Raw genomic sequence first — 25,689 nt, 5'->3', positions numbered from 1 at the left:
CCTCTGCCTGTGTCTCTGCCTCTCTCTCTCTGCCTCTCTCCCTCTCTCTCTGTATGACTATCATAAATAAATAAAAATTAAAAAAAAAACAAAAAAAAACCCTGAGATCAAGAATTGCATGCTCTACCAACTGGGCCAACCAGGTGCCCCCTTATCATTATCTTTTTACACATTATTTTTATGGCGCCCTTATTTTTTATATTGAAAGATTGTGGAATTCATAACAGTGTATTTAGCACTAGTTAATAAAGCATTGACCCAAGAATTATTGATAGATAAGAGATCATAGATATTTACCTTCATTAGCTAGAAAGATACAGTATGGTTATTTGAATCATTTTGAGGACAGTTACAAGTAACATAGCAGATTTTTCTTATTCCTGTCTTAAGTACTTCAAACTCTAGTTACTTGAAGTTATAGGAAATTGTTCAGAAATAGTTTTATTTTAGAAGTATATGGTTTATTAATATTTTAAAGATACTAAGCAAAAATACATACTAACTATTTCTTTAGCGTTTAATATATTTTATCAACAAATATTTAATAAGGACTGTTTCCTGTGTGCCATGTGTGCAGTTGTATTTAGTTTCGCGGTAGGTACCAGTTGAATAATCAAAGGAGAGGATTGAGCCAAGACTTGAATGGTAGTGGACCTGTGACTAGCTCCTTTCTCATACCCATTCAGTCTCTAACAGGTTGTGGTTGAGGTAGTCAAGAATAATAAAGTCCAATGCATAGCCTCTGGTAGAACGATCAAATTGGCTTGCCTGGATCAAAGTGGTTGTAACAATAATGACAATGGCTAACAGGTATTGATCTTTCTGCGCTGGGCACCAGCCTAGTGTTTTAAGGTCACTACATTAATTTTCATAACAACCTTAGGAGGTAGGGTTAGAGTCCCTGTTAAATACATGAAGTTAAGTGACTTGGTTAATGTCATTTAGTCCTTAAGTGGTGGAGGCTGGATTCCAATCAAACTGCAGAACCTGTACTCTTGACCCTTATACTAGATCACTTATGGAGTCTCAAAATGGGGGGTAGGTAATTTTTTGAAAGCTAGAGGTATATAAGGGGCTAATGGCAGCTGTGTTTGTTAAGTTAAAGGAAAAAAAATCTGGTTACTTAGGTGATGGGGAAAAAAAGCGCCTTTACATTGTAACTTCCTAGAACATTTGGCCAGTGAGTTTGGATTTGAAACAGTAGGGAGGCACTCTGGGTTTCTGAGCCGGGAAATTGAAGTGGTACATTCTGACAGCTCTTTGTGTATGTTGGGTAAAGTGTGGAGAGGTTGGAAGGAGGTAGGGACATCAGCTAAGAGGCTGTTGAAATAATACATGTGGGAGATAATGACCCGGAGTGGCTGATGGCTGGGGAAATGGAAAGGAAGGACAATACCAGGGACTTTGTAAGGGATGAATCTGTTGAATTTGATATTAAATACAGAAGTAAAGGAAAAAGTAGTGAATCTGGATAGATGTTAATTGAGGAGACATCTATTTTTGGGAATTTTGGGGGGAGGGAGCAGTTTAAGTTTGGTTGTTAAAAAAGTATGTCCCAATATGTCAAATCTGTCAGGTTTGGAGAGAGACAGATTTGTACAGGTGGTAGATAAATCCTTGTGGTGAGGGGATTAAATATAAAAGAAAAAGACCAGGAATAAGAGACTGATTTATAAGTGATAATTCACAATTGAAGTGGGAAGGAGGAGGAGAACTAGGGAGAATCATCCCATGGAAGTTTAAAGTAGTTTCAAAACAAAGGATATAGGGATCCCTGGGTGGCTTAGTGGTTTAGTGCCTGACATTGGCTCAGGGTGTGATCCTGGAGTCCCAGGATCAAGTCCCGCATCGGGCTCCCTGCAGGGAGCTTGCTTCTCTGCTGCTCTCTCTGCCCCTCTCTCTCTGTCTCTCATGAATGAATAAATAAAATCTTTAGGGATCCCTGGGTGGCGCAGCAGTTTGGCGCCTGCCTTTGGCCCAGGGCGCGATCCTGGAGACCCGGGATCGAGTCCCACGTCGGGCTCCCGGTGCATGGAGCCTGCTTCTCCCTCTGCCTGTGTCTCTGCCTCTCTCTATCTCTCTGTGACTATCATAAATAAATAAAAATTTAAAAAAATATTTAAAAAAAAATCTTAAAAAAAAAAAAGGATATAGTCAAAGATTAAAGTACAGGTTATTGCTATTAGTATAATTTGGTTTTGGTAGGATCCTTTGAGCTGTTTAAAGACTACAGGGAAGATTTAATTTTGAATTTTGGAATACAATTAAGAACTTTTTTGTAAAACTTGGATCTGTGGGATTAACTATTTAATTTACAAATACTCATTTTTGTCAACAGCAAAATATTTTTCTTTGAAAGTGCAGATCTGTCTATATTTAATGGAATTACATGTGCAAGTTTGTGAGAAGGGCTTTATAAAAGTAAAGTATTATTTTGCATATAGGGAAATAGATTTATTTTTTTTGTGTTCATTGCTTCTCAAGTTTTGATGAGCTATATTTTCTTTCTCTTCTTTTCTTTTCTTTTCTTTTCTTTTCTTTTCTTTTCTTTTCTGATTTTATTTATTTATTCATGAGAGATCCACAGAGAGAGAGGCAGGGACACAGGCAGAGGGAGAAGCAGGCTCCATGCCGGGAGCCCGATGTGGGACTCCATCCCCGGTCTCCAGGATCTTGCCCTGGACTGAAGGCGGCGCTAAACCGCTGAGCTACCTGGGCTGCCCTATGAGCTATATTTTCTATTAAAAAATAATATTTATTAGGATTCTGCTTTTTCTTGTCTCTTACAAGTTCATAAAATTGGAGCACAACAAGTGATTTTTTTACTTTTCTGAATGATTTTATTTTTAATTCAGTTAGCCAACACAATAAATGAATTCTTTTTTTTTTTAATTTTTTTTAATGAATTCTTCTATGTTAGATTGTGCTATAATTTTACAACCAGTTGTCAAGCTAAGATCTTACTATTACTACCCTTACAACTGTCATTTCTTGATTTATCTCTTATCTCTCTCACCCACATACTATCATTGACTCAATTTTGCTACATAAGACATATACTGTAGCAAAAGGAAGACAATAGAAGTAATGAAGAGGTGGGTAAGGTGAGGATAACAGTCATGTCACAGGCTGTTATAAACCTGACAAACTTCAAAATGAGGAGTTATTCTAGTCTATGCTTTGTGGCAAAGTAAGTTTATCAAAAATTGTTTTAAGTGAATAGTTTGTCAAGGTGTCTTTTTTTTAAGTTGGTAGACTTGTTTACTTATCAATGTATTATACAGTAAAAGCAACACATGTTGAGACTGTATCATTATATATGTTAAACTAAAAACTTAAACTACAGTGGAATCCTGTTCTTTTGATCCTGTTCTTTTTCTCTTTTTTGATCCTGTTCTTTTTCTCTTTTTTTTTTGGAAAACTTTGAGAGAGCACAAACGGGGGAGGGGTAGAAGGAGAGGGAAAGAAGCAGATACTGCACTAATCGTGGAGTCTGACATGAGGCTGATAAGACCCTGAGATCATGATCTGAGCTTAACAACTGAGCCACCCAGGCACCTCATCCTGTTCTTTTTCTCATTATTACCAGTGTAACAATGAAGATCATATATCATATAAAAATTAGGGAAATGCATTTTCTCCTGTGTTATTTTAGAGAATAAGCGGAAGAAGATGCTGCTAATGTAAAGCAAAGGGTGATTCTTCCTTAGGGTTTTTTTTTTTTTTGATAATATATTAATTTTTGATAGAAATATCCTTTTATTCAATAAATATTTTTTACGTATTTGTTTATTTTTGGCAATAACCTGGGGCTGAGAAGGGAATTAAGCAGGGCTTTTAGTAGGAGATGCTTCTACTTTTTGGAATAGGTATTAGGGCTATGTTTTCAAAAGCATGGAATGTGTACTATAAATGATAACATCTACTGAGGCCCAATGTGAAGGAAAAAGTTACTCTCATAGGGTATTTGTGGAAACAAAGACTCTTTGAAAAGCAATCTGGCAATAGTTTAAAATAGAAAGAAGATACCATTTGAACAAACAATCCTACTTTTGGGGTGTTTATCCTAGAGAAATAAAAATTCTCATAAGAATATATATGTACAAGGTTGTTAGTTGCAGCATTCAGTTGTTCCTTGAGGAAAAAAAAAAAAAAGAAACAAGAAATGTTATCAAAGGGGAGTGGTAGAAAAATTATGGAATAAACATCCTGTCGAAAATTATGCAGAACTTAAAAGGATGAGTTAGGCCTATTGCAGTTGATTTAGAGAGATTTCCAATGTACCTTTAAGTGAGATAAGAAAGATGTAAAGAAGTGTATATAGTATAATTATAGTTTTCTAAAAGCCACTTCATATATATTGTATGTATGTTTGCATATATACATGCTTATAGAAGAATTAGGGGAAAATAAAAACAAAGTCTTAATGTGTATGTATTAGGTTTTGATCAAGTGAATATAAAAAGTAAGAATTTAGCTTTTCAGGACCTGAAGTTAAAAGAGGACTTCCCAGACTAAATTGGGTTGAATAAACCCAGTATGAGATACACAGAAAGGGATCTATAGTTTTCTTAGCTATACTGGTTAAGGGTTTTCACTAGTTCTTTAGAATATAGGCATTGGGAACTCCTGGGTGGCTCATCGACTCAGAGTCTGCCTTCGGCTCAGGGTGTGATCCTGGGCTTCAAGATTGAGTCCCACGTCGGGCTCCCTGCATGGAGCCCGCTTCTCCCTCTGCCTGTGTCTCTGCTTCTCTCTCTCTGTCTCTCATGAATAAATAAGTAAAATTAAAAATAAATAAAGTTTTAAAAAAAGAATATAGGCATTGAAGATGATAGCCTTTATCTTTAGTATATTGGTATTTGCCATAAACTATGTAGAGTTTTCATTTAAAAAGAAAGGTTAGGCATTGAGGGCATACTCACACCATGGTGAGACTTTATTCTTGAGTCAGCTGAAGGATTGAAAAATAATTGAAAACATGAGAAAATTAGTGTATTAAATGCCGGGTTGTGTTCTATTACTCATCAATACAATTTTAATTGGCTACTACGTGCCAGGCTAGGTATTGTGCTGGGTTCTACATTTATAGATTTTAAAGATTTTAAAAAATTATTTGAGAGAGAGGGAGAGAGTATGAGCTGGGGGGGGTGGGGAGGCAGGGGGAAAATGAGAAGCAGATTCCCTGCTGAGCAGGGAGCCCGAGGTGTGAGGTGCTGCTGGATCCAAGAATCCCATGATTATGACCTGAGCCAAAGGCAGACACTTAACTGACTGTGCCACCCAGGTGCCCTATCTATAGATTTTAGATAGAGAAGTTCAGTGAAGGTAAAATCTCACATTCTAGGTAGTAGTGAGACAGACAATAGCAAAGCCCACAGACTTGGGAGGAAAAAAAAAACTGCAGAAGATGACAAGTCTAATAACGAAATAAACAATGGTGGAAATGGTCGTCATTTTTTTTAATGTGACTTTTATTTTTAAAATTTTTTAAAGATTTTATTTTTTTATTCATGACACACACACACATACACACACACACACGTGCACACATACAGAAAGGCAGAGACACAGGCAGAGGGAGAAGCAGGCTCCATGCAGAGACCCTGATGCAGGACTCAGTCCTGGGTCTCCAGGATCATGCCCTGGACTGAAGGCTGTGCTAAGCCGCTGAGCCACCCAGGGTGCCCCTGGCTGTCATTTTTCAAGAGGGTGGTCAGTGAAGACCCCGGAGGAGGTGAGATAAGAGATGGGACTAAACGGTGGGTAGAGGGAATTCTGATCAGAGGTCTCAGATGTGTAAAGGCCTAGATGTGGATAAGGGCATGGTATGTTCAGCAAACAGAAAGGAGACCAGTGTGCCTGAAGTGTCAGTAAATGGGCAGCCCTGGTGGTGCAGTGGTTTAGCACCGCCTGCAGCCCCAGGGTGTGATCCTGGAGACCTGGGATCGAGCCCTGCATCGGGCTCCCTGCATGGAGCCTGCTTCTCCCTCTGCCTGTGTCTCTGCCTCTTTCTCCTCTCTCTCTCTGAATAAATAAGTAAGTAAATAAATATTTTTTAAAAAAATGAAGTGTCAGTAAATGAGGGAGTGAATGGCCAGTAAGAGATGAGCCAAAGGAGAACCATATCAGGCACATCCTTGTTTGTAGGTCATGGAAAAGAGTTTGGATTTCTTTTCTTTTTTTTTTTTATGAGCATTGTTGAAACTACTGAAGGTCTTTCACCTTAGAAGTGGAATAATTCAATTTACATTTTGAATAGATTATATTTAATAGATCATATTGAAATGTAAACTTTCTTATACATTTCTGTGCTTTCTTATGTATGACTGCTTGTGATTCTTCCAATTTAATTTCCTCCTGTCCATGGGGTTCTTAGAATATCTTGAATGAGGCCTCAGGTGACTCCTTTTCATCCAGGAGACAGCAGAATGTAGCTGGCGCCTACAAGGGCTTTGTAGTTTGACCTGGATTTGAGTCCTTATTTGATTCCTTTTTGCAGTATGACTGTAGGTATTTGCATTAGTTTTGGAGTCTGTTTCCTCCAAACAGACTTATCTAAGAAGGGATAACTACACCTAGCACATATGGATGTTATAAAGATTAGCTGAGGTAATGTGTGATGATGCCTAATACATGGAGTTTAGTTCTTTTTTTGTTGTTGTTGTTAAAGATTTTTATGTATTTATTCATGAGGGACACAGAGAGAGAGGTAAAAACATAGGCAGAGGGAGAAGCAGGCTCCTTGTAGGGACTCTGATGAGGGACTCAATCCCAGGACTCCGGGATCACACCCTGAGCCAAAGACAGACGCTCAGCTGCTGAGCCACCCAGGCATCCCCATGGAGCTTAGTTCTGTATTCCCTTCCTTTTCTTCTAAAATGAGATGAAGACCTTTCTTTCCTGAATAAGATCTGAATCCCTTGACTTTCCCAGGTAACTGTGCTGGATCTATATAGTGACTAAGATATTAATATGTGCATATGATTATGTACATATAATCAGCTAATGACATTTTTTGAGACATACCCCTGAAGATCTTTACAAATCCCCACATTTGGAAATATCATCAGAAGAGGTAACTTCTCTCAAGTTTTTAGGTTATGAAAAAGGATGTAGCCATGGTCTAAGTTTGAGAGACTATGGAAGATATTTACAGAGTTGTCTTTGGAACCTTCAGTTGCTCAGTCTGAACCAAAGAAGGAATTCTAGTCCAGTTCTAGGCTCTAAAATACCAAGACACAGACCTAAAAGAGAGACTTGTAATTCATTCTTTATGTGTGTAACTTAAAAATTTCCCTGATCTCTCCAGCTCTCTTTTACTTAACATTACTGAAGTTTCTGAAGCATCATTCACTGAAACCAGTGTCAGAGCCATGATTGGGCTTCTGAAACTGTACTACTTATTGAATCACTATTATGTCTCAGAGACTAATGTAAGTATTTTATACAAATCATTATAGTTAATCCTCAGAACAATTCTACAAGGTGGTAACCATTAATATTCCCATTTTATAGATGAAGAAACTGAACTCTAGAAGAGTTAATCCTACTCAAGGTTATACAGTAAATGGAAGAGACCTGCTCTGTGTATTTCAATGCAACTTGCCTTTTTTAGTTAATATTGTTTGGAGATACAGGTATGTTAGTACATATAGAATCATCTCATTGTTTTTCTGTAGTCTTTTATTTTTATTTATTTCTTTAAAATATTTTATTTCTTTATTCATGAGAGACCCAGAGAGAGGCAGAGAGACCTAGGCTGAGGGAGAAGCAGGCTCCCTGTGGGGAGCCTGATGTGGGACTTGATCCTAAGACCCGGGGAATCACACCCTGAGCTGAAGGCAGATGCTCAACCACTGAGCCACCCAGGTGCCCCTTCTGTAGTCTCTTAAAAAGCCTTTCTTAATTATAGAAAAATTTAAACCTATATAAAGTTAGAGAAAATAGTATAATGAATTACCATGTATCCATAACTCAGCTTCACCAACTATTAAGCTTATCTTGCTTTATCTGTGTTGTGCTTGCATTGGATTATTTTGAAGCAATTCCCAGACATTGTATCCAGGCATACACAAATACTTTAGTATCTCTAAAGGTGATGACTCTAAAAAACTATCAAACCACAATTCAATTATTACAGGTAAAAATATTCCTTAATAATGTAGCTTTCCATTCAGTATTGAAATTTTCCTGTTTGTTTCATTTTTTTTAAGTTGCTTTATTAAAATCAGGATCTAAACCATGTTCATACATTACATTTGGTTGATCTTTCTCTTAAATCTTTTAATATTTTCCACTTCCTACCAGCATAAAGGTCCTTCTTTCTCTGTGGCAAAAATCTTGATATTTAATCAAGGCCTACCAACATTATAGCAATTCTGCACTCTAGGAGCTGCACCTTGATTGTCAAAGACATGATTTGCCCAGGCTTATAAATATATATACTCCTTGTATGTTCCCATGGTTACTTAGACCAAGAGATTGAAGTATTTATTTTAAGAACAATGCAAATTAATTATTCAACTTAATCTGCCCTGAGAAGCATTCTAGTTTCAGTTATCAAGTTCTCTGGGGTCATTATTTTATTTCTAAGATTTTTGGCTGTTTTGAGAGGAAAATTATTTTGGTAGACCTACCTTATTATGGTAGCTTTACTTGATGTCAGTGATTAACAAGGGTCTTGTATCTCCCTGCCCTGGTAGGAATTGCTTTGTTTAGTAGCTGACCATAGGACTTGATACAATGGACAATAAAAATACATATATTAAAGCAAAAAAGAAAAATAAGCACATAATATTTCATGGAAACAAGTTGAGCTAGGCAGACTTTTAGAGAACTTTTTTTGTAAAATCAAATAGAAGGTTTGTTTCTAGTGATGTGAAATATGCAACTGAAAGTGCTAGTTATAATTAGATGTACAAAATTGCATTTTCCTAATGCATGTGTAGTTGATTTTAGTAAATATCAGAAAAATTTTGCATCACTAATTAAAATCTTTTAAAAAGAAAAAAATCTTTTAAAAAGTACATGTTATAGTTATTTTATTAAAATATTACTTGAGAGATGAATTCCACTTTGTACTGTTGTTAACAGGGTTTGTATGTCAGACCTGTTGCAGTCTGCTCCTCATGCAGAGTGCTCGAGTAGTGAAAGGGCATACATTCCTGACTAAATTTGGCTTCTGTTAGGAGTAAGAGCAGTAAAAGTGAAGGACAGCAAGAGGATTAGCTTTGTATGCTTAGCTCTTCCATTGTTCACATACTCATTTTTTCTCAATGGGAAATGCTTTATGTGGTATCTGTAGTTACCACTTTGTGACATTGTCATTTGAGAGTTACTGAAATTAAAAGGATGGTTAAGATCTGAAAATGTCAGATCATCTCAGTTGGAATAAAGTCATGGAGCTACAGTGTGTTTTGACTCATATTACAGCCACGTGTTAGATAAGCAGAGGTGAAGCTGGCTAGACCAGTTGGGACCGATTTGGTAAACCAAAATATGGTTTGGTTTGGAGGAAAATGAAGAGTTAGAACAATAACTCCTTCATGCTTGGGCAAAAGTAGAACATTTAAGCAAGGAGGGAAATTGGGACCCTATGCTTTTCCATGTTTTTAAGCATTTTAGAAGAACTACAGTAGTTCAATATGCATTAGTTTTATAATTTGTAAGTACTTTGGTGTTCAAGATCTCATTTTTTCCCTTGCATCAAGACAGCTATCTTTCTTTACCGTCTTATTAGAGAAGAGGCTCAGAGAAGCTGTGTTTCATTCAAGAAATTGTAACCAGTTAACAGCACAGGGGATTTAGAACTCTTTTCTTTTTTTTTTTTTTTTTTTTAAGATTTTATTCATTTATTCATGAGAGATAACAGAGAGAGAGGCAGAGAAGCAGGCTCCACGCAGGGAGCCCGACGTGGGACTCGATCCCGGGTCTCCAGGATCAGGCCCTGGGCTGAAGGCGGCGCTAAACCGCTGAGCCACCCCAGCTGCCCTAGAATTCTTTTCTGACCCTGGTTTCGGTGTCCATCATGCCACTATCTCTGAGCTATGTGAGGGTAGGAACTATGTTTTTGTGATCTTTGCATCCCTAGTACCAGGCATAGTGTCCAGCATACAATTGGTATTTAATAAAAATTTTTTTAAAATGCAAAATGACCTGGAAGGTTTTATGTTAGCGGGTTTTTGGTTTAAAAAGTAGTGCTTCTGGGCAGCCTGGGTGGCTCAGCAGTTTAGTGTAGCTTTTGGCCCAGGGCATGATCCTGGAGACCCGGGATCAGGTCACACGTCGGGCTCCCTGCATAGAGTCTGCTTCTTCCTCTGCCTGTGTGTGTCTGCCTCTCTCTCTCTCTGTCTCTCATGAATAAATAAAATAAAATAAAGTAGTGCTTCTAAATATATTACCTTGGTTTTGGTGTGCATACTTAAAATCTTGATACACTGTATAGTTCCTTTTTTAAAAAAAATATTTTATCTCTTTATTCATGAGAGAGAGAGAGTGGCAGAGACATAGGCAGAGGGAAAAGCAGGCTCCATGCAGACCCATTGTAGGACTCGATCCCAGCACTCTGGGATCACAAGACAGATGCTCAACCACTGACTCACCCAGGCATCCTGATACACTGTATACTTTTTAAAAAGTAACCAGCTTTCTAGTTATAATAGATCAGACTTTATAATCTCTGGAAAATGTTTTAGACATATAAAATATCAGAGGATGTATTTGTCTTTGGACTTAAATGATTTAAACAGGTGATTTGTATCATTTAGACTATTTGGATATTTTACTCATTCATGTCATTGAATTTTAAGTTAACCTTCTTTTCCTCCTTACTCAATAGAAATTTGGGATTGCATGAAAACTTTTCGTAAAATCTGCTTTACAGTTAACCTGTAATATAGGTTAAAAATAGTAAATTGTAAAGGAGTTACTAGCGTTTAATTTATCCAGTCAAGTGAGACCTTGATATGTTGACTTGGTAGGCAAAATATTTCTAGACAACATGACCTCATTTGGAGCTAGAGGTAGTTCAGTGTAAGTACAATAGTATAAGTACATATATTTATAAATGAAACACTGTCATCTTTTTTTTTTTTAAGATTTTTTTTTTTTATTTCTTCATGAGAGACACACAGAGAAGCAGAGACACAGGCAGAGGGAGAAGCAGGCTTCGTGCAGGGAGCCCGACGTGTGACTAGATCCCAGGTCTCCAGGATCACACCCTGGGCCGATGGCACGCTAGACCGCTGAGCCACCCGGGCTGCCCTAACATTGTATTTTTTTTTTTTAAACACTGTTATCTTTTATCAGCAATAATAAATGAAGATTCTAATCTTTCATTAAGATCCATTTTATTTCTCAAGCTTCAGAATGTCAAGACTTTGAAGCACATGTGCACTAAATATAAATTTAAATTTTTCTGGAAATGTCAAAGCTATGTGCACTTTTACATTCAAATGCTTGAGTTGGATTTGGAAAAAGTTTAATCAAGAAAATAAAACACCTATTTTTGTTTGGATACTGTAGCTACTTCTTGTCAATGTCTTTCATGTGTCCTTGACTTCCTGCCCAAGAGGATTTACAACTGCTTAAGAGACGTCTTTGAAATGGCAAATGATTAACTCTAAAGTTATTTGGAGTATGGATGTAATATTTGGTTAATTTCATTTAAAGTAATTTTGGTTCACTCTTTGAAATGACAGGAATGAAATGGAAATGATATTGTAAAACTAGTCAGTTAGTTGATATATTAAATTTTAGGCATAACTGTTAGCATGGGAGACCCAAAACTTTCTTTTTTTTTTTTTTCAAAACTTTCTTTTAAATAGCTTTTTATTGTTTTTAGTATAAATATGCAAGTCATTTGGTTAGTAGAAAGAGAAGGTGACCACTTAACCTTTTCTCATTTCTAGCCCTCTGTGTTACTCAAGGCCATGTTTACTTTGTTTAAAACATTTATTATCCAGTCAATTAAAATAAGCATTGAAAGTAATGAAGTTTAAAATAAATGAGTCATTTCTTATTTTAAAAGTATTTTAAGATATACTTTTGGTTTAAATATATCACGCATTTTTAAAGTACCTGCTTTTCTTTGTTAACATAATACCTAAAATGTTTTAGTGTCTTGACTGACTGTGGGTAGATTCTAGTTTCAGTTCTGTACTCCCTCTTCTGTCTGTTCAGGCAAACAGACTCACTGACATTGCCAAGTAATTGTCTCTAATTTAATGAGTTAATTAGTTAACTGTCTTCTGTAAAAGTCAAGTACCGACTCCTTATGGATGAGATGACTTTTTTTTTTTTTTTCCCCTGTGAGCTATACACTTTATCTTTCAGTTCAAATCAAGTTAAAATAGAGTAAGAGAGTTGGGGAAAACACTAGCAAAATACCTCAGGGTAAGTGATTCTCTGGCATCATTTATAACCCCAGATACTGGCAAAGCCTGTTCCAGGACTTGTCAACAAAAGCATTTGTTTTCCTTGTTGGCTCCTGTGTCCTTGGTTTGTGCTAAGGCTGCTCTATTTCATGATAAAGTAAAAAATGTTGTGAATTCCTGGTGATTCTGTAAGTACAGTATACTTTGTGTGTGTTTTCTATGTGTAGCCTGGTAGTCAAATTCAGATATTACTATAAGATGTTAGACACCTGTGGCAAAAAGAAATGGAGAATCAGTTGCCACATTTTGTTAATACTACCTCTGAGGGGTTCTCATACTCTCTTTTTTGAGAACTGACATCTGATTAAGGAAAGCAAGCAGCACTCAAATAGTTGTAAAGAGAACAAAGATCTCCATAACCTATCTCTAGTTATTTTTTTATTTTGCATCTTGTGTTTGGTTCCTCCTTTTTAAAAAATTTTCATAGGAGTCAGACCCAAGATTCCTTGTCAAAGGATGTGAGCATTCTTATAGTTCTTTATATATGACATGTTGCGTGTATGTATCTTGCTGAATCATTTTTCAAAATGACTGAATTTGAAAAAAGCAAGATGTATAGAACAGTATCAATAGTTATCATTTGTATAAAAAGAAATGGGTTAGGGGCTTCCGGGTGGCTCAGCGGTTTAGCACTGCCTTCAGCCCAGGGCCTGATCCTGGAGGCCAGGTATCGAGTTCCATGTCGGGCTCCCTGCATGGAGCCTGCTTCTCCCTCTGCCTGTGTCTCTGCCTCTCTCTCTCTCTCTCTCTCTCTCTCTCTCTGTGTGTCTCTCATGAATAAATAAATAAAATCTAAACAACAAAAAAAGGGGTTAGAATATTCTTGCATATTTGTGTGTATATACATTAGCATGTATATGCATGTGTCTCCTATATATAATCATTTATTTTTAAAGATTTTATTTATTGATGAGAAACACAGAGAGAAAGGCAGAGACACAGGCAGAGAGAGGAGAAGCAGGCTCCATTCAGGGAAGCCCAATGTGGGACTCGATCCCAGGACTCCAGGATCATGCCCTGAGCCAAAGGCAGACGCTCAACCACTGAGCCACCCAAGTGTCCCTATATAATCATTTATGCATAAAACATCTGGAAGCATATATAAGAAATTGCCTCTGGAGTGGAGTATTTTTTTTTTTTTAAGATTTTATTTGTTTATTCATGAGAGATCCAGAGAGAGAGAGAGGCAGAGGCATAGGCAGAGAGGGAAGCAGACTCCATGCAGGGAGCCCGATGTGGGACTCGATCCCAGGACTCCAGGATCATGCCTTGGGCCAAAGGCAGGAGCTCAACTGCTGAGCCACCCAGGCATCCCTGGAGTGGAATATTGAGTGACTGGGGACAGAGGGGTTAGAAATTCTTCTGTGTATACCCTTTTGTACCTTTTGAATTCATTAAAAAAAAAAATTAGCAAGGCATGAAAATACCCATTTTTTTTTTCCATTTGCACTCCCAACTTCAGTAGGGGATACTTGATCTCTCTCCCCCCAGTCAGTTTCTGTCTTCTCCAAACCATCTTTTATATTGCTACAAGAGAGAGCACAGGTTAGATCACATCTCTGTCCTCCTTTGAAACTTTTAGTGGCCTCCCATGGCCCACAGAATGGAGTTCCAACTATTCAATTTAGCATTCAAAACCTTCCATCATCTTGTCTCAAGCTGCCTTTTCAGTTTCGCCTTCTGCTATCATCTTTATATATCCTCTCTTCATTGCCATTTCTCTACACCCCCCCCCCAAAAAAGAAAAAAAATATTTTTGAATTTCTATATGTGTTCACATTTTTTTTTTTTTTTTAGCCTGAAAGATCCTTTTTGTCTGTTTGCAATTAAAATCGAATTTTACCTTCAAGGCCTATTCTAAATGTTACTTTCTCCTTCCTACTGCAGTCCATTTCACCTGTCCGTGGAATGAACACTCCTTTTTGGATCCCATAGTCATTTCCGCTACCACTGCTTGGCTCTCATAGTCTAGTGAATTGTTGACTTGTCAGTGTCTTCAAATTCTATTTTTAGACTTCCTTGTGTTGATTCCTCTTTCCAGTTGCAGTAGTCTTCTGACATTATGCCTTTCCCCCCTCTCCTGCTTGTTCTTAACTCTGTAGTTTTCTGATTTTGGTAAAACATGTCAGATTTTTTTTTTTTTTTTAAATTTATGATAGTCACAGAGAAAGAGAGAGAGGCAGAGACACAGGCAGAGGGAGAAGCAGGCTCCATGCACCGGGAGCCGGACGTGGGATTCGATCCCGGGTCTCCAGGATCGCGCCCTGGGCCAAAGGCAGGCACCAAACCGCTGCGCCACCAGGGATCCCAACATGTCAGATTTTAAAGAACACTGAAGAACAAAAAACAAAAGTAGTTGACAGGAATTAGTAGAATCCACATGGTATTAGTATTAATACCATATAGTTTATTTCTTCTTCTGTGTTAACAAACTTACTGTTTTGAAATGTCAAAGATTATTTAGTCTTCATTTTGTAGATGTGCAATATATCTAGAAGCCTGGGAGGAGAACGGAATTGTTGAAGGACTCAGCGAGTTACTACTGGTGGAGCCAGGACCTAAAACTTAGGACCGTTTCAGGAATGATTTTTATAGCATGTAGAGAGAATATGACCTTTTTTGGGGGGTGATATTTGTTAGGTGCATTTGGTAGTCCAAGGTAGGAGAAATAGGTTTACCTTAGGCTACTTCTTGTGCAGGCTAATAAAGCATTGGCTGTGATAGCCTCTGTGGTGTGTTTTAGAATATGACAAAGGAAACATTTTTTATTTAATTCCCTCTTTGTTGAAAGAGCTGGTTGCTTGGTTTAGTCAGATTCACAAATTAGACCATTTGAAATGCTTAACCAAAAAACAAACCAATAGTCCTTTGCTTTGATCCTTCCCATCCCTGTCTTGTTTCCCAGAAGCAACCATTTCTAACTCTTAGCTATTTATTTTGGTACTTCCTTTCATATTTCTGTACTGCTATTTCTAGACATTATTAACTTCCTTTGATAGTAGTTGAGTACTTCCTTATACTACTTCCTTGTCCTTCTCCCTTCATTCTTCTCAGTATGTTTATAATTGTTATTAAATTAATATTTGATATTTATTATGACTATAAATACTGTTTGAGTCAAGTCACATATTTTTGTACAACAAAAATATTATTTCATAATTTACTTTCTCATAGAGCTAAAAATTACCTAATTTTTCATTTACTTGGTTCATGCCCCGCCCCCCTTTTTAAAGGTTTTATTTTTTATTCAAGAGAGACACAGAGAGAGGCTGAGGCATAGGCAGAGGGAGAAGCAGGCTCCCCACCGGGAGCCCAATGTGGGACTCAATTCCAGGACCCCAGGATCACAACCTGAGCCAAAGGCACTCAACCAGTGAGCCACCCAGTTGCCCCTCATGCCCTCTTTTTAATGGAGCAAATTCTCCTATAGCTTCCTGAGAAGGTACATGATGGGGAAAAGTATTGAGAACATGGGTATCTCAAAGTACTTTTATTTTTTTATTATTTTTTAAAAGATTTATCCATTTTATTATTTGAGTTTTGTTTTGTTTTAGAGATTTTATTTATTTAAGAAAGAGAGAGAGAGTGAGCACAAGCCAGGTGGGAAGGGTACAGGGAGAAGAAGCTCCTTTAGCAGGGAGCCCAATGTGGGACTTGATCCCAGGACCCCGGGATCATGACCTGAGCCGAAGGCAGAGACTTAACGACTGAGCCACCCAGGTGCCTCTGATTTACCCATTTTAGAGAGAGAGTGTGTGTGCGCGCACTGCGCGCGCGCGCGCGCACAGGCAGGGGGAGGGGCAGAGGAGGAAAGAGAGAATCGCAAGCGGACTCCCTGCTGAGCACCCATCTAGCCAAGGTACTCAAGGTACCATGACCTTGAGACCATGACCTGAATTGAAACCAAGAGTTGGTGACCCAATCAAGTGAGCCACCCAGATACCCCTCAGAGTAGTTTTAATCTACCCTTACAACTGATTGAAAGTTTGCCTCAGTTTAGAATTCTAGGCTGGAAATAATTTAGTTTAGAATTTTCAAGGTCTTACTCCGTTGTTTTCAAGCTTTCAGTGTTTCTGTTGAGGAAGCCTTGATGCTCATGATTCATAATTCTTTGTAGGTGACCATTTCTTTCCTCTCTAAAAACGTTTAGGATTTTCTCTTTATTCTGATGTTCTGTCATTTTTTTGATGGGCCAAGTCCTGGTGTGGGTTTTTGTTTTGTTTGTTTTAATATATTATGGTTGGCACTTAGTGAACCCTTGTATTCTTCAATTCTGGGAAATTTTCTGATGTTACTACTTTGATAGTTGACTAAATCAGCTGCAACCCAAAGAGGAGAGCTTTGGTTGTTCATCTTTGATCATGCCATAGTACATAAAACCCTTAAAATAATGAGGCTTTTATTTGATAGGCAGGTATTATTATTTTCTTTGTAAAAATTGACATAAAAACAGAATATTTTTGTTTCTTTTTTTTCCAGCTACTGGAATGTAGAACAAATACCTATGGTGGAAGGTCTTGTTTGTCATGCTTTTTCTCATTTGTTTCACTTTCTGAGAGTCTCTTGTGTTGTGTCATCTCCCGCCCTGTGCTCTTGTAGGTGGGAAGCTCCTGGGAGTCTACAGGTGTCAGCTTCTCATTCTCAGGTCTTGGTTAACTCAGCTGCCCTTTCACCTTTCTTCTTTCTCATATTTCTTCTCTTAACGTATTATATGTTTCATTAAGATAAAAGTCAAGTAACAAAATTCACCATTTTAACCATTTGAAAGTTTACAGTGTTGTGTTCTTTAGTATAGTTACAATGTTGTGTGGCCATTGCCAGGACATTTTCATTGCGCCCAAGAAAAACCTCACCTATGTTAAAGCAGTTACTCCCATTTTCCCCCTCTTCTCAGTTCTTAGCAACTATGCTTCTGCTTTCTGTCACTGTGGACGTTTCATATAAAAGAGGTTATACCTTCTGTGGCCTTTTGTGTTTGGCTTCTTTAACTTGCAATGTCTTCAAGGTTTGTGCATGTTGGCGCACGTATCAGCACTTGGCTGATATTCATTCTTCAGTCAGGTTCTGAGTGTTTTTCACTATCCAGAGAAAAGTCCTACATTTATTATCTTTATTTGAATTTTGATACTGGTCTTTAATTTATCTTTTCACAAAATACTTTTGGCTACAGGATGATGTTGAATAATTTTAATTTTTAAGTATATGTTATTCATTTTTTAGTATGCCAGTACTGAGGTTGATGGAGAACATTACATGACCCCAGAAGACTTTGTCCAGCGCTATCTTGGACTGTACAATGATCCAAACAGCAATCCGAAGATAGTGCAGCTCTTGGCAGGAGTAGCCGATCAAACCAAGGATGGGTAAGAACCTTTATACATTTTTTGAGTGTGAATATTCTGCAGTATCTTACTAAAAAGTAGTAAGCCCTAAGTTTACCTATGACCATCTGGAATTTTAATATTAGTTAACCTTACATTTTCTTAGAAGTTTATAAAAAATGTAACTTGCTGCCATTATCAAGGATTTGGCATAACTAACCTTTCTTTCTTTCTTTCTTGTTCTTTTTGGAAAGAAAACTACGTGTAAAAAGCCATATGTTATATTGAATAATTTGAACAGAATGGTTTTCAGATAACTAAGTGTATTTTTTTCACTCATACAACAAATATTGGGTACCTACTATATTTTAGGCAATGTTCTAAGGCCTAGCATTACATCAGTGAATAAACTGCTAAGTGCAAAAGCAGTATACAAATTTAAAAGTAAACTATAGCATGTTAGGCTATAAGTGCTAGGAAGAAGAATAAATCAAGGAAGAATTTAGAGAGTGGCATTTATTCATTTATCTGTCTACTCATTTATTTGACAAACATTTATTAAACAACCGCCATTAGCCAGGCACTGTTGGGCCTTAGTAATACAAACACAAATAAAATGGGGTTCCTGGCCTTAACTCATGGCCTAATGAGAAAGAGGATGAGTAAACAAAATGATACTTTGGTAATAAAGTGTTATAATAGAACCATATGAAAGATACAAAGGACACTTACAAAAGTATGGTTAACCCTGTTTTGGGTGGTCAGGACAGCATGATAGAAGAGGTGATTATGGAGTGAAATCTGGCAAGATGAACAAGAAGTTGCTGGTAGGAGATAAGTAGGAGAATTCCAGGAAAGGGAATAGCAATGGTATGAAACATCAAAGATAGTGTGCATGTGTGTGCCTATATGCTTCTGTGTGTGTGTGTGTGTGTGTGTTTGGGAGTGACATTGGGGAAGTTGTGTTACATATACCTTCCTGTGGCTATGGTGTGGCTTTGTTGCTGTTGGAGTTGTGATTGGAGTGGAGCTGGGAACCTTGTGTGCTAAGCTTTGACTGTATCCTGTAGGTTCGTGACTTAGTCTTGGAGGTATTTTTAGCCTGGCAGTGTATGGGTGTGTTCAGTTACAGAAATAGCGAGGTGCATCATACTAGAGTGTCAGTTTACTGAGGGGAAAAAGCACACCATTTTTATATTAAAATCAAATATGAGTGTATTATAGAGCAAATGGATTATTTTTGTGAATTATAAAGAGAATTTTGTCATGCTTTGTGAGTTCCAAGCTACATCCTTAGGCCTTCAAAGGCCCATGTTCTTTCTCCTATTTGTAGAGGTAGTTGTGTGAAAAACTAGGCAAGGAGGAGCTGCTAAAAGTTATTTCCATTACCACAGATATGATCAGGTTTTAGAAAAATGGTAGGTTGGAGTAGGGCAAGACTTGCATGCAGTGAAATCCATTTAGGAGACAATCATGGTAGTTAAAGTAGAAATGTTGGTATCTAAGTTCTTTGAATCCAGGATTAGTATTGTATTCATTCGTATTTTCCCAGAGAATCTAGTATAATGCATAAAATCTACTATGAGTATTTTATATCTTAGATAAAGATTTTATATAATTTATAATGGTAGATATTGTAGAGCTTGGAAACATTTTGTGATGGGTCTCTAAAAAAGTCAGATCAGGGGCTCCTGTCTGGCTCAGTTGGTAGAGGTTATGAGTTTGAGCCCCATGTTGGGTGTAGAGATTCCTTTAAAAAATAAAAAAAATTAGAAAGTCAAATCAGCTGATAAGGTACTATGGACCATTTAGTCATTGGATTTTCAATAGTGATTAGACAGTAATATATATGAAAATTCTTTTTTAAATCAGAATTCATTCTTCAAAATTATTTAAGGTAACATATACACTTAGATCTTTTAGAAACTATAAGAGTATTTATTGTCATTAATTTGGCCTGAGGCCTTCTTTCAGAGTACCCATATCTGGTCCATCTCAGTACATGTATTTTTTTTGAAGTTTCATGTGATTCTCCCAAACTCAGTTGCATTGTTAATGTGGTTAAATGGAATCAAGGGTTTAAGTTGCCAGAGTAGATCAAAGATGGATTTGGCTAGTGAACTATCTAATAATGTTGATAATGTTCACCTACAAATAAACCTGTTTCTCTTTGTAAAAAATAAATCTTTTTTTCCTCTTCCCCCCAAAAGGTAAAAATTTTCTATTTCAGATTTTTAAAAACTCCTTAAACTTCCTTTTTTCATCTCTTTGGAATGAGTCAGATTGGGATTGGATAGGAAATCTGATTCAAAGAGTTAAAGCATAAAAATTATAAATGAATTTATGAAACATATAGGTTATTTCTAAAAGAGGAAGATGGAATTTTCTAGAAATACAGCAAATTATTTTTTAGAGGGAGGAGGGGCAAAAGAAAGGGAGAGAGAGAGAGAGGCTCTTAAGCAGGCTCCATGCCTGGCATAGAGCCCCATGTGGGGCTTGATCTCATAAGCCTGAGATCATGACCAGAGCCAAAATCATGAGTTGGATGCTTAACCAACGGAGCCACCCAGGCATCCCGAAACACAGCAGTTCTTAACCTCCTATTCATGGCTTGTCTTCAGGGGTTCCTGAACTTGCTGGAATATAATGCAAAATGAGTGAATTTGTATTTTCATTTTTCTGAGGAGAAAAATGCCAGATTTAAGAAGGGGGTCTGTGAATTCAAAAAAGTTTAAGCATCCTTATTAATGTTTCTTTAATACTTGTAATTCAAGAGAATCAAAAACTTTGATATCATTAAATTATTCTGAGTAGCCAACTCTTGCTCATTTAACATTTAAGGAAAATGGACCCAGAGAGGTTGATTGATTTGCCCAATAACAGAAAATACTCTTAATTTTTAGTCTATTTTCCTTCTTATAATCATCTTTAAAAAACTTCTTTTTTCCCCATTTTCTGTTTTCCACTCCTTTACCCAGAGCAGTGATGAAAGATTAGAATAGTGCAGTTGGTACATTTTTTTTTTTTTTTCTCCAAGAGGTATTTCTTGGTTCTCTGGTAGTTTTTTTGATGAGAGTCTTATAGGTACAGGTAGTTTGAAATAGCATCATATAATATTGTTTATAATTACTCAAGACCAAATCTCAATGAATAGAACTAGCATAGGCAGGTCTAAGTGATTTAGTTAATAAGTGTGGAAAAAAGCAGATTTAGGAGTGGAGTGGTCAGTACCATCCATACCTTTTTGTGCTCTGGACTCCCCCACCCCCTGCTTCATGTTTCCTTAGCATGTAAACTACCCCATCCCTCTTCCCCATTTCCTTTCTTCCAGTAGATAGTAAAATAAGCAGGAATGTTTTGATACAGGTGTTTGCTCGCAAAACCATGTAGAAGCAATATTATATGGTATAAATAGCATGATGGGTTGTCTAAAAGTAAAACCCATTAGCCAAGTATTATTTGTGAGATTGTGGCTTAAACTTTGAAGATGTGGTTATATAATGAAAAGCAAAATGGTTTTATGCAGATTTTGGGAACTATTATTGTGTGATCTCATCTAAAATGTTTAGACAGTTGCTTGTTTGAAACTGTAACTTCTAGAATTGTTTCTATATTTGGCTCTAGTCAGAATTTCATCTGGAAGCTCTATTCTCCTATAATGTATAAGACTATTATTTTTCTCTTTTTTAGTTTTTCACAGCTGTTTTCCTTAAATGTTCTACATACATATAAAAAATGTTTTTAAAAGATTTATTTATTTATTTTAGAGACAGGGAGAGAGCACAGCGGTGGGGGGGGGGGGCGAGCAATGAGGAGCAGAAGGAGTGAGAAACCCAAGCAGACTCCCCACTGAGTGCGGAGCCAGACCCAGGGCTCCATCTCACCACCTTAGATCATGACCTAAGCTGAAATAAAGAGTTGGATGCTTAACTGACTGCACTACCCAGGCACCCCAAAAGAAAAAGTATTCTTCATGCCTATAGAAAAAGGTTTTATGCAGAAATCTTGGTTGTTTTAAAAATTACGAAATTAACATATTGATATTTTGAAATTTCATTAGTTTCCATTCAGTAAATTTAAAAGTAATTTTGTAGAAAAATTTTAAAGCATCTGATTCATAAAATATTTTATTTCAGAGTAATAGAATGAATACATATTCTTTGTGAAAAGTCAAGCCGCAGGTATGATAAAAAGTGAGGTGCCGCTCATCCTCATTAAAAGAAAAACCATTTATTAAAGTATGAACTAAGCAATGGTTTCTTTTTTAAAAAAATTTTTTTATTTAATTTTTATTTATTTATGATAGTCACACAGAGAGAGAGAAGCAGAGACACAGGCAGAGGGAGAAGCAGGCTCCATGCACCGGGAGCCCAATGTGGGATTCGATCCTGGGTCTCCAGGATCGCGCCCTGGGCCAAAGGCAGGCGCCAAACCGCTGCGCCATCCAGGGATCCCTTTTTTTAAATTTTTTTTAAATTTTTATTTATTTATGATAGTCACAGAGAGAGAGAGAGAGAGAGAGAGGCAGAGACACAGGCAGAGGGAGAAGCAGGCTCCATGCACCAGGAGCCCGATGTGGGAGCAATGGTTTCTTCATTCCAGTTAGTTAGTGGCTTGTGGTTTGCATTTGTTCTGCTTAAGTCTTGATCAGGACCTTCTAACAATAGGGGAATTCATTGCAGGATACAGGGAAAAGAGCCTTTAAAAGTATTCTGGAGCATGTTTGGTTTATGTTCACGGATAACAGGCTATTTCTTGCTTTATGAAATATATTGTTGCATTATCATGTGGTATAAAATGCCTGTGGCTTAAAAACAGATAAGGAGCATATCAGAGAGACAAAGTGGTCCATTTTCCCCACCCTACTTCTTCCCAGGATTTTATAATGAAAATTCAAACATTCAGGAAAATTGAAAGAATTTTACAGTATACACATACATACCTATCATATTCTACCATTAACGTTTTTCTATGCTTCCTTTTTCATATATATATATATATATATATATATATATATATCCTTCTATTTTTCCATCAATCCATCTTACTTTTTCACACATTTCAGAATAAATTGCAACATTGCATAAATATTTCAGCATGCATATTATTAACTGGATTTCAGTATTTGTTTTGAGTGTTTTATTTTATTTTATTTTATTTTATTTTACTTTATTTTATTTTTTTAAGACCTTTATTTCTCACAGTTCTGGAGGCTAGGAAGTCCAAGATCAAGGAGTTGGCAGATTTAGTGTCCATTAAAGGCTGCTTTCTAGTATATAGATGAAGCTGTCTTTTCTTTAGATTTTATTTGTTCATGAGAGACACACAGAGAGAGAGAGAGAGAGGCAGACACACAGGCAGAGGGAGAAGCAGGCTTCATGCAGGGAGCCTGACGTGGGACTCGATCCCGGGTCTCCAGGATCAGGCCCTGGGCTGAAGGCGACACTAAACCGTTGAGCCACCCAGGCTGCCCCTGAGTGGTTTTTTTTAGATGTAAAATTTACACATAATGACAAATACAAAACTTCCAGATACATTTGCAGAATTTTGATAAATGCATATATCTGGGTAACCTCAGATGACTTTTGTTATATTAAAATATATATAATGAAATTTAAGATTTTTTTAAAAGATTTTATTTATTTATTCATGAGAGACACAGACAGCGGCAGAGACACAGGCAGAGGGAGAAGCAGGCTCCATGCAGGGAGCCCGATGAGGGACTTAATCCCGGGTCTCTGGGATCACACCCTCAGCTGAAGGTGGTGCTAAACTGCTGAGCTACCTGGACTGCCCGAATTTAAGATTTTAACTATTTTTCAAGAATATAGTTTGGTGGCATTAAGTGTTTTCCTATTATTGTACTGCCATCATCACCATCCATTACCACCGTTTTTTTTTTTTTTCATCTTCTAATACTGAAACTCTGTACCCATTAAATAATGAGACCCTGTTTTGCCCCCAAACTCAGCCCCTAGTAACTTCTATTCTACTTTCTGGTTCTAATAAGTTTGACTATGCTAGGTACTTTATATGCATTGATAGTGTAATAGTTTCCCTTCTGTGTTTGATTTATTTCGCTTAGTCTGTTGTTTTTAAGATTCATCCACGTTACAGCATGTATCAGAATTTCATTCCTTTTTAAGACTGAATAATATGAAGTTATGTATTTTTAAGTTGCTGATGATTTTGTGTTTTTTTTTCTTTTTTGAGATTATGAGAGAGTGCGTACGAGAGAATGTGTGTGCATGTACGCTCACTCTGTGGGGCAGGGCAGAGGTAGAGGGAAGAGTTTCAGGCAGACTTTCTGTGCTGAGGCCTGGTGGGTGGCCAGTAAAGTGGTGGCTGGATCTCACCACCCTCAGATCAGGACCTGAGCTGAGAGCATGACCTGAGTCAGGGGCTTACCTCGAGTGCACCCTCGTGCCCCTGCTTTTGTATTTCTCAGTTAACCTTTCTTCAAATAAATCACTCTATGTAGCAAAAGTACCTGAGTATTGAGGATTGGCTGAGCATTCCCCCAATACTTTCTTATAATAATAGTTTACTTCAAATACCAGGTACCCTTTCTATTTTTTCATCTGTAACTTTAAATTTGGGGAGCGGGCAAGAATACATACACTGAGTAGAAAGACGGAGTTGAGAATCTTTCACTGACTTGTGCATGTCTTTCAGCATATTACTTGACTTTTGGACTTTCTAAGGTCCAAAAGGATTTCCCTTTTTGAATATACTGATAGAGAAATGTAGATATTTATTGAAAATACATTTTATTTATTTATTAGTGGGAGAGAACACACAAGCCAGGGGGAGGGAGCAGAAGAGGAGGGAGCAGAAGGGGAGGGAGAAGGAAGGGGAAAGAATCTCAGACTGGGTGCAGAGCTGGACTTGGGGCTCAACTTCGTGACTCCAGGATCATGACCTGAACTGAAACCAAGAGTCTGAGGCTTAACTGACTGAGCCACCTAGGCACCCCAAGAAATGTAGATATTTAAAGTCCACAGACTTTATATTTTAGACAAGATCTGCTTAGTTGGAAACCTACATGGTTTCACAAGGTTGGGTGTAGATAACCGATGGGCCCTGGTGTCTGTGAAGAGGCAGCCTATGCTTTGGCTCCAGGGACCTAGTGCTCCTTGGGACCAGAAACCTGTTGCCTACACTTGCAGTTTAACAAGAGAAACCAGAAAACTGGATATTTGGGTGAAGGACTTATGATTTCCTAATGTCGGTAACATAACTAAAAATATACTTCACATGCCAGAAAAAACATGTGTGGGCCAAATTCTGTCTGCCAGCTGATTTTTATAATCTTTGCTAGTTATGGAAAAAGTCTTTTACCTCTTTCTTCTCATAAATACAGAAAATTTTGCTACCAAGTATGAAATGTTGCTGTAAAGCTACATATTCTGTATTTCAGGGTGATTGTATTTTTTTTTAAAGATCAAAAAAAATTATTCATTTGAGATAGAGGGAGAGTATGAGCAGAGGGAGAGGGAGAAGCAGACTCCCCACTGAGCCAGGACCTCGTCATGGGCCTTGATCCCAGGACCCAGAGACTACCACCTGAGCCAAAGGCAGACACTTGACCATCTGAGCCAGCCAGGCGCCCCAGGGTGACTGTGTGTTTTTTGTTTTTTGTTTTTTAAGATTTATTTCTTTATTTATGAGAGAGAGGGAGAGAGAGGCAGAGACACAGGAGGAGGGAGAAGCAGGGTCCATGCCAGGAGCCTGACGTGGGACTCGATCCCGGGACTCCAGGATCCGCCCTGGGCCAAAGGCAGGTGCTAAACCGCTGAGCCACCCAGGGATCCCCCGTGACTGTGTTTTTGATGTCAGATTCCTGGGACTGTTTTTGGAAAAACCAGAATGTTTGGGTTTTGTTTTTTAATCCACCATCAGCCTAGTTACTTTTTATTTTTTAAATTACT

At 37.5% G+C, this 25,689-nt stretch overlaps 1 protein-coding gene across 6 annotated transcripts in view; it reads left to right on the top strand.

The window, feature by feature from the left end:
* SLC25A12 (solute carrier family 25 member 12) overlaps positions 1 to 25,689 on the top strand; it is a 300,020-nt gene that overhangs the window by 204,924 nt on the left and 69,407 nt on the right. For all 6 annotated transcript variants that reach the window (XM_072751929.1, XM_072751928.1, XM_025994034.2 and 3 more), the window contains exon 3: positions 17,658 to 17,800. In XM_072751929.1, the coding sequence (XP_072608030.1) occupies positions 17,691 to 17,800 (110 nt within the window). In that variant the 5' untranslated portion in view covers positions 17,658 to 17,690. The remainder of the gene's footprint in view (positions 1 to 17,657; positions 17,801 to 25,689) is intronic.

The sequence above is a fragment of the Vulpes vulpes genome, chromosome 3 (assembly GCF_048418805.1).
Source record: "Vulpes vulpes isolate BD-2025 chromosome 3, VulVul3, whole genome shotgun sequence".
In the NCBI taxonomy this organism is placed as follows: Eukaryota; Metazoa; Chordata; class Mammalia; order Carnivora; family Canidae; genus Vulpes; species Vulpes vulpes.
Note: the sequence above shows the minus strand (reverse complement) of the source record. Positions and strands in the feature narration are given on the sequence as shown.